This window comes from Triticum aestivum, chromosome 7A, assembly GCF_018294505.1.
Source record: "Triticum aestivum cultivar Chinese Spring chromosome 7A, IWGSC CS RefSeq v2.1, whole genome shotgun sequence".
Taxonomy (NCBI): Eukaryota; Viridiplantae; Streptophyta; class Magnoliopsida; order Poales; family Poaceae; genus Triticum; species Triticum aestivum.
Genome location: NC_057812.1, coordinates 550,017,995 through 550,027,170, shown reverse-complemented (window position 1 = coordinate 550,027,170; position 9,176 = coordinate 550,017,995). Strand labels below are relative to the sequence as shown.

Genomic DNA, 9,176 nt, shown 5'->3' with positions numbered 1-9,176 from the left:
CACTCAGCCAGAAACCCACAAAAAACAAAAAATAACCAGTAAAGGAAAGAAAAGAAGAAAAAGAAAAATGCATAGAAATAGAAAACACAAAATTTGAAAATGAGAAAATTGCACACAATTTACACAGAAATTGCACTTTTTTATAATATGTAAGAATAAGTATATAATAGTACAATTCTCACAAAAAGAAAGTTTCCTAAGAAGGGATGAATTAGTGACATTGGTATTACCATTAAAAAAAGAAAATGAAACAAACACTAAATCAAAAACAAAATAATGAAGTTTTGCAAGAAAAAATGAATTAATGGTTTTGGTATTACCCTTCAGAAAAAAAATATGAAATAACTACTACAACAAAATCAAAATAATTAAGTTTTCTAAGTGAGAATGAGTTAGTTGCATTGATATTACCCTTTAAAAAGATAGAAATTATAAAATGATAACAAATTTTACACACAATATATACAAACAATTGCGCTTTTAATAATATTCAAGAATATGCATATGGTAGTGGAATTTTCATAGAAAATACAATTATAATGAAACCACACTATTTTAATAGTATGTAAGAAATAAGCACATAATAGTGCATTTTTCAAGAATTACAATTTATACACATATTATAAATTACTTACGTGTATATATTTTGTATTCACCCAACATCCAAAATATACCATAAAAACCGACAAAAAAAACAGAAGCAAATACACACACAAACAGCCTAATAAGAAAACACGTAACGAGCTTCAGCCCAACAAGAAATCGACTGACCCAAAATAGGGGTCAATCAAAAAACGTCTAGCCTAGTATAGGACAACACACACAACAGGAAATAAAAATAACTAGCACGCATCTTGGAGCAGCAATCAACGGTTAAAAAATCGACTGACTCAAAATGTAAAAGTCAGACAGCTGCCATGTAGCTAAAAGTGGCTATGCTTACTAGAAATGTTCACCGAAGAGGGTGGATTTGACGCCGAAGTGGGGGGATTTGCGGCGGAGGCAGATGCGGGATATGCCGGATATGAACCCTACAATGCGCCAGATCCGGTATCCGGTAAATATAGCGGTGGAGCTGGGGTTTTACCACCGTCCGTATATATTTTTCTACGAGTCAGACTTTTTTTACCGGATCCGCTCGGGCCGAAATTTCACCGTTTCCTGTAAATCGGTTAAAATTATAAGGGCCGACAAACTTATACGAGATCTGCTAGAGATGCTCGGATACCCATTCGCCAACATATGCCAAACAACGTTGTCAAGTCTAGGGTTGTACTCCCTCCGTCCGGGTTTATTAGGTCTCTCAGCATTACAAGCATGTCCCTTTTTATAAGGCCTCGCTTTGAAAAGGTGCATGCATGCAGCCATTTCATTGGTTGCATTGAAAGTCATTGTTGTTGGTGCTAAGGCTGGAAAATTAATACATTTCATGCATGCTTTTTCATTGGGTGCATGCATGTGAGAGAGTGCATTGGGAGTAGAATGAAAAAATTAATGTGAGCAAATTACTATGTGTCTTGGTCTAGGAGAAGTTGTCTTTAGGCCTAATAAACCCGAACGGAGGAAGTATCATACAAAGCACACCGATGATCAAAGCAAACATCCAAAACCCAAATAAATGTGAAAGGGTTTGATTGCTGGCAGCAGGGATTCCGCTATTCATATGACGTTGATACTTTTACCGATGGTAAAGATGGGGATGGAGATCCTGGGGAGATTTGGGATGCGTGTACGTGTATATACAATAGAGAGAAGAAGAAGTGTCCGTCGTGGGTCAACGAGGATGAGCTGCACGAGCAGTGCAGGTGCATGTGCATGTGCATGTGCAGGAGGACGCAAGCGACGCCGCTGATTCTGGGCGGTGATGGCGAGGAGCGAGGTGGACGAGGCAGAGGCCAGGAAATGCCAGTTCGATCTCATAGTTTTATGAAATTTAGAGATGCATTCCACAGTTCGGTGATAACGACCACATACATATGCGTGCAGAAACGCCGAACAAACAATATATAAGACAGCATCCATCCTCACTGATTAACAGCCAAGCTTCTTCTACTGCTAGTCTGAAGGCAGTAGTTACTGCTAGTATCACTATCGTGAGTTGCCGACTATTTGTCAATGGCGGCCTTCGCAAAGATCGCCATGGAGTGCGTGCACGATCCCCTCATCTGGCTACTTATTGCGTCGGTGGCCTTGGTCATCCTGCGAAGACGGCGGCTGAACCCGCCGCTCCCTCCGGGCCCCAAGCCGCTGCCGATCATCGGCAACATGATGATGGCGGACCAGCTGACTCACCGTGGCCTGGCGGCGCTGGCGAAGCAGTACGGCGGGTTGCTGCACCTCCGCCTGGGCTCGCTCCGCGTCTTCGCGGTGTCGACCCCGGAGTACGCGCGCGAGGTGCTCCAGGCGCAGGACGGCGACTTCTGGCACCGCCCAGCCTCCATCGCCGTCCGCTACCTCACCTACGGCTGCTCCGACATGGCGTTCGCGCGCGACGGGCCCTACTGGCGCCAGATGCGCAAGCTGTGCGTCACGAGGCTCTTCAGCCGCCGGCGCGCCGAGACGTGGCTCGCCGTGCGCGACGGGTACGGGGAGCTCGCCCGGGCCGTCGGCAGGTCCGGCGGCGAGGCCGTGAACCTCGGCGAGCTCATCTTCAAGCACACCGTGAGCGTCATCTTCCGGGCCGCCTTCGGCGTCCGCGACGTCCAAGGACTGGACGAGTTCATCCCCATGTTCAAGGAGTTCTCCAAGCTCTTAGAAGCGTTCCACGTCGGTGACTTCTTCCCTTGGCTTAGCTGGATGGGCCGACGGGGCTTCGACCGCCGCCTCCGCACCGTGCGCGCCGCTCTCGGGACGTTTGTGGACAAGATCATTGACGAGCACGTGAGGAGGGGCAAGAACCCCGACGACGCCGACGCCGACATGGTAGACGGCCTACTCGCGTTACTCGCTGATGCGAACCAAGCCAGCGGGGAGGACGACCTCCGCTTCACCCGCGACAACGTCAGGGCCATGATGATGGTAAGTACTCAAACTTAGTACCGTCTATTTCGCTGTAGTATTCGCTATACTTCTCTTAAAAAATTACTACTATTTTTAGCTCCGATGAAGTTGCACTTGATTTGCCAAATATGTATGATACTGACGACGCAATTGTTTGCCTGGACAATTATGTTGGTGAATGCAGGACATGTTGTTTGGCGGACCAGACACAGTGGGGTTCACCATCGAGTGGGCGATGGCAGAGATGATCCATTGCCCTCACATCCTCCTGCGGCTGCAGCAGGAGCTCGCCGACGTTGTGGGGCTCGACCGGATTGTTACCGAATCGGACCTCGGCAAGCTCCCCTTCCTCAAGTGCGTCGTCAAGGAGACGCTCCGACTGCACCCGCCGATCCCGATCCACCTCCACGGGACGACCAAAGATTGCGTCCTCGGTGGCTACTCGGTGCCCAGGGGCTCCCGTGTCTTCATCAACGCGTGGGCGATCAACCGCGACGGCGAGGCGTGGAAGGACCCTGACACGTTCCGGCCGTCGAGGTTCATGCCAGACGGGGAAGCCGCCGGGCTGGATCTCAAGGGCGGTTGCTATGAGTTGTTGTCGTTCGGGTCGGGTCGACGCTCGTGCCCGGCACAGGGGCTTGGTCAGCACGCCGTGGAGTTCGCCGTCGCGCAGCTTGTGCATGGGTTCGACTGGAAGCTACCCGGCGACATGAAACCGACGGAGCTCGACATGAGCGACATGAACGGTGTCACCGTGTCCCGCGCCACACGGCTCTACGCGGTTCCCACGCCCCGGCTCACTTGTCCTTTGTGATATTAATTGAAACATCGCTCTTGTTGTGACGTATTGTATGTGGAACTGCTTGTTATAAAATCGCGTGTCAGGCTTTAGATACAAACACGTGGCACACAAGTAGTACACACCATGGAGTATCGAGAGTGCAGCCGCCTTCCTCCATTTGCTCATCGTTTCATTTAAGTGCTTCAACATCCACTAGTAAAAGCAATGCTACATCTACGTAAGGGTTGTTACGTGATTAACGTAAGAGCTGAGATGGTAGTTTTTGTATGGTAGTTTTTGTTTGGAGGAAATTAGGGAGCGGGGCTCACCCAGTTGAAATCAGGGAGGCCGGAAAGATTAGTTATCGAGAGATTAAGTAAGGCTTCGTAGAGTTTTACGTAGATGTAGCATTTTTGCACTAGTAATGGCAACGATGTCGCATGCAAAGTAAGTTACATAGTACTTTTTTCCTTGTTGAAAAACCTAGGGTTTGTCTCCTCCTCCGGCGGAGGCAACCACCGAGATTTCGCCGACCCTGATCTCTCTCGCGTTCCCTTCCTCTCGTCCCGTGAGTCTCTTTGCTGACTTGTGTGATTCACGGAGGCGTTTCGAATGAAGACTAATAGGCCATGGCGGATGTAGGTGAGTCATGTCACACATGATTGGGAAGGAAGATGTAGAGGACTGCAAATGCTCGGCCTGCATGAGTATAAAGGCGATCGATTTGCCTGGAAACATGCATTGAAGAACCGAATGTGCACTCGCAGGGGTTGGCAATTACTAGGGTTCACTCCAGCGAAGGTTTTTGTCCTACTGCCCTCTATAACGACAAGAGATCTGCATGGAATCCTGCAAAATAAGTACACTGGCGTATGATCGAGCTGAACACGTTCACTATCCAATACCTTGGCGTATGATCATGCCTTGGTGATTGGAATACCACTATGAAGATGGGATGTGGTTGTTTCAAAATTAGGTTGTGATCATTGAGGAGTACAATGGATTTGAGAACCCGCGGCCGGTTACTCTGAATAAGATTGTTGTATGGAATCAAGTACTAAACTTCCCAATAACTACTTGAATGATGAAGTTGTGAGAGGTATGTGCAGAAATACGGAAGAGATCCTAGATGTTCAAATCCAGATTTTGACTGGTTATGTTGGAGCCATTGTCTGGTTGATAGTCAAGATGGATTTGAGAAGGAAGCTTGATATATTTGTCTCCATCACCAAAGGATGACAAAAGGAATGGTACCATGTCAAACATGAGAAGTTACCTACTTTTTGTGGCAACTATGGACTCATAGGTCATTAGCATGAGGAATGTGGCATTGATACGTCCATTTTGCATCATGTTTTCATGTTGATATTTATTGCATTATGGACTATTATTTCACTTTATAATACAATTTTTATGCCTTTTCTCTCTTATTTTACAAGATTTACATGAAGAGGGAGAATGCGGATAGTTGGAATTCTGGACCGGAAAGTAGCAAATCTGAGATAGCTATTCTACACAACTCCAAATGTCTTGAATATTTACAGAGAATTGTTTTGGAATATATAAAAATATTGAGCGAAGAAAGAATGAAAGGGGACCCACCAAGTGGCCACAAGCCTGGGGGAGCCCTACCCCCCAGGGCGCGCCCCTGAGCTTGTGGGCCCCCGCCAGCCTCCGGTATCCATCTTCTGTTATATGAAGGGTTTTGACCTAGAAAAAAATCATAAGGAGGCTTTTGGGACGAAGCGTCACCGCCTCGAAGCAGAACCTGGGCAGAAGCAATCTAGGCCTCCGGCGGAGCTATTCTGCAAGGGAAACTTTCCTCCGGGAGGGGAAAATCGAAGCCATCATCATTACTAACAATCCTCTCATCATGGGAGGGTCAATCTTCATCAACATCTTCATCAGCACCATCTCCTCTCAAACCCTAGTTCATCTATTGTATTCAATCTTTGCCTCAAAACCTCAGATTGGTACCTATGGGTTGCTAGTAGTGTTGATTACTCTTTGTAGTTGATGCTAGCTTGGTTTATTTGGTGGGAGATCATTTGTCCAGATCCTTAATGATATTCAATAGCCCTCTGATCTTGAACATGAACATATTTTGTGAGTAGTTACGTTTGTTCCTAAGGACATGGGAGAAGTTTTGTTATAAGTAATCATGTGAATTTGGTATTCGTTCGATATTTTGATGAGATGTATGTTGTATTTCCTCTAGTAGTGTTATGTGAGCGTCGACTACATGATATTTCACCATGATTTGGGCCTAGGGGAAGGCATTGGGAAGTAGTAAGTAGATGATGGGTTGTTAGATTAACATAAGTTTAAACCCTAGTTTGTGCGTTGCTTCGTAAGGGGCTGATTTGGATCCATATGTTTCATGCTGTGGTTAGATTGATCTTAATTCTTATTTTGTAGTTGTGGATGCTTGCAAAGGGGTTAACCATAAGTAGGAGGCTTGTCCAAGTAAGAACAACACCCAAGCATCATTCCACCCACATATTAAATTATCAAACTAATGAACATGAATCATATGAGCATGATAAAAACTAACTTGACGACAATTCTCATGTGTCCTCGAGAGCGCTTTGCTTTATATAAGAGTTCGTCCAGGCTTATCCTTTGCTACAAAAAGGATTGGGCCACCTTGCTGCACCTTTGTTACAATTGTTACTTGTTACCCGCTACAAATTACATTACTACCAAACTACTCGTTATCGATAATTTCAGTGCCTACAAAAAATACTTTTCTAAAAATTGCTTATCATTTCGTTCTGCTCCTCGTTGGGTTCGACACTATTACTTACCGAAAGGACTATGATTGATCCCCTATACTTGTGGGTCACCAGGCACCGGTGAACATGATGTAGCAAAACTCGAGTGTGGGACTTTATCATGGCAGATGAGGGAAGAGGACGTGGTGGTGGCTGAGGTTCAAGCAATGGTAGTGGCAGAGGCAGGGGTGCTCCCTTTGTAAGAGGATTTGGTAGATGATTTTGTGTAGATGATCCCAAAAAAGGTCACAATGGGGAGGATTACAGATATACTAATATCCCGGGTAGTTTGCGTCGGAATGCAATGTATGGTCATAAGGATATGAAAAAACCTCAAGACACTGGTATGGCAGAGCATAATGAATTGATGCAAATATGACAGATGTCCTTCATTCTGCTAGAAAGATATTGGCACTCAATACAAGTGGAGCGCAAACTAGAGTTACACCTGATCTTATGGGTGCTTTGGTTCAAGTAGACACTAATTCTACTAACACGTGGTACACAACTACACACCATGGAGTATCGAGAGTGCAGATGCCTCCCTCCATTTTCTCATTGTTTCATTTAAGTTCTTCAACACCCACCAGTATTGGCAACCACATCGCATGCAAGGTAACTTACGTAGTTTTTCCCCCTAGTGAAAAACCTAGTGTTTGTCTCCTCCATCGGCGACAACCACTGAGAGTTTCGCCACCCCTGAGCTCAAACGATCCCTTCCTCTCAGGCCATGAGTCCTCCGCTAACTCATGTGATTCCCATAGGGGTTTCAAAGGAAGACTGATAGGCCATGGAGGATGAACGCGAGTCATGTGACACACGACCAGTGAAGGAAGAGGTAGAGGGCATGCAAATGCTTGACCTGCATGACGATGAAGGCGATGGATTTGTCTGGAAAGAAAGGTTGAAGAACCAAATATACAGGCGGAGGGGTTGGCAATTGGTTCACACTAGCAAAGGTTTTTGTCCACACATATCTCTTGTAGTTGTAGAGATCGCTCTCTACAACTACAAGAAATATTTGTGTGGAATCACACGTAATAAATTTGCTCGCATTTGATCGAGCTGGACATGTTCACTATATATCCAATACAGATACATTGGGGATTGGAATACTACTACAAAAATTGGCGTGGGGTTGTTCCAAAATTGGTTTGTGACCATTGAGGAGTACGATGGGTTTGAGAACCCGCGATCGATGGCTCTGAACAAGGTTATTGTATGTGTTCGAGTACTAAAACTTCCAAAAAACTACTTGAGTGATACGATTGTGAGAGGTATGTGCCAAAATACGGGAGAGATCTTCGATGTTCAAATCCAACTTTCGGTTGGTTATGCTGGAGCCTTTGTATGGCTGAGAGTCAAAATGGATAGATTTGTCTCCATCACCAAAGGATGACAAAAGGAATGGTACCAGGTCAAACATGAGAAGTTACCTACTTTTTGTGGCAACTATGGACTCATAGGTCATTGGCATGAGGAATGTGGCATTGATACGTCCATTTTGCATCATATTTTCATATTGATATTTATTGCATTATGGACTATTATTTCACTTTATAATACAATTCTTATGCCTTTTCTCTCTTATTTTACAAGATTTACATGAAGAGGGAGAATGCGGATAGTTGGAATTCTGGACCGGAAAGTAGCAAATCTGAGATAGCTATTCTACACAACTCCAAATGTCTTGAATATTTATGGAGAATTGTTTTGGAATATATAAAAATATTGGGCGAAGAAAGAACGAAAGGGGACCCACCAAGTGGCCACAAGCCTGGGGGCGCCCTACCCCCCAGGGCGCGCCCCTGATCTTGTGGGCCCCCGCCAGCCTCCGGTATCCATCTTCTACTATATGGAGGGTTTTGACCAAGAAAAAAAATCATAAGGAGGCTTTTGGGACGAAGGGTCACCGTCTCGAAGCGGAACCTGGGCAGAAGCAATCTATGGCTCCGGCGGAGCTATTCTGCAGGGGAAACTTTCCTCCGGGAGGGGGAAATCGAAGCCATCATCATCACTAAAAATCCTCTCATCATGGGAGGGTCAACCTTCATCAACATCTTCACCAGCACCATATCCTCTCAAACCCTAGTTCATCTATTGTATTCAACCTTTGCCTCAAAACCTCAGATTGGTACCTATGGGTTGCTAGTAGTGTTGATTACTCTTTATAGTTGATGCTAGCTTGGTTTATTTGGTGGGAGATCATATGTATAGATCCTTAATGATATTCAATAGCCCTCTGATCTTGAACATGAACATGTTTTGTGAGTAGTTACGTTTGTTCCTAAGGACATGGGAGAAGTTTTGTTATAAGTAATCATGTGGATTTGGTATTCGTTCTATATTTTGATGAGATGTATGTTGCCTTTCCTCTAGTAGTGTTATGTGAGCGTCGACTACATGACATTTCACCATGATTTGGGCCTAGGGGAAGGCACTGGAAAGTAGTAAGTAGATGATGGGTTGTTAGAGTGCCAGAAGCTTAAATCCTAGTTTATGCGTTGCTTCGTAAGGGGCTGATTTGGATCCATATGTTTCATGATGTGGTTAGATTGATTTTAATTCTTATTTGGTAGTTGCGGATGCTTGCAAAGGAGTTAACCATAAGTAGGAGGCTT

General features: G+C 45.2%; 1 protein-coding gene across 1 annotated transcript; it reads left to right on the top strand.

The window, feature by feature from the left end:
• The first annotated feature begins 2,024 nt into the window (after window positions 1-2,024).
• Window positions 2,025-4,027, top strand: LOC123151944 (cytochrome P450 84A1). The gene is made up of 2 exons (XM_044571573.1): window positions 2,025-3,018; window positions 3,185-4,027. The coding sequence occupies exons 1-2, from the start codon at window positions 2,116-2,118 to the stop codon at window positions 3,812-3,814; spliced, it is 1,533 nt and encodes a 510-aa protein (XP_044427508.1). The 5' UTR covers window positions 2,025-2,115; the 3' UTR covers window positions 3,815-4,027.
• The last annotated feature ends 5,149 nt before the right edge of the window (window positions 4,028-9,176 follow it).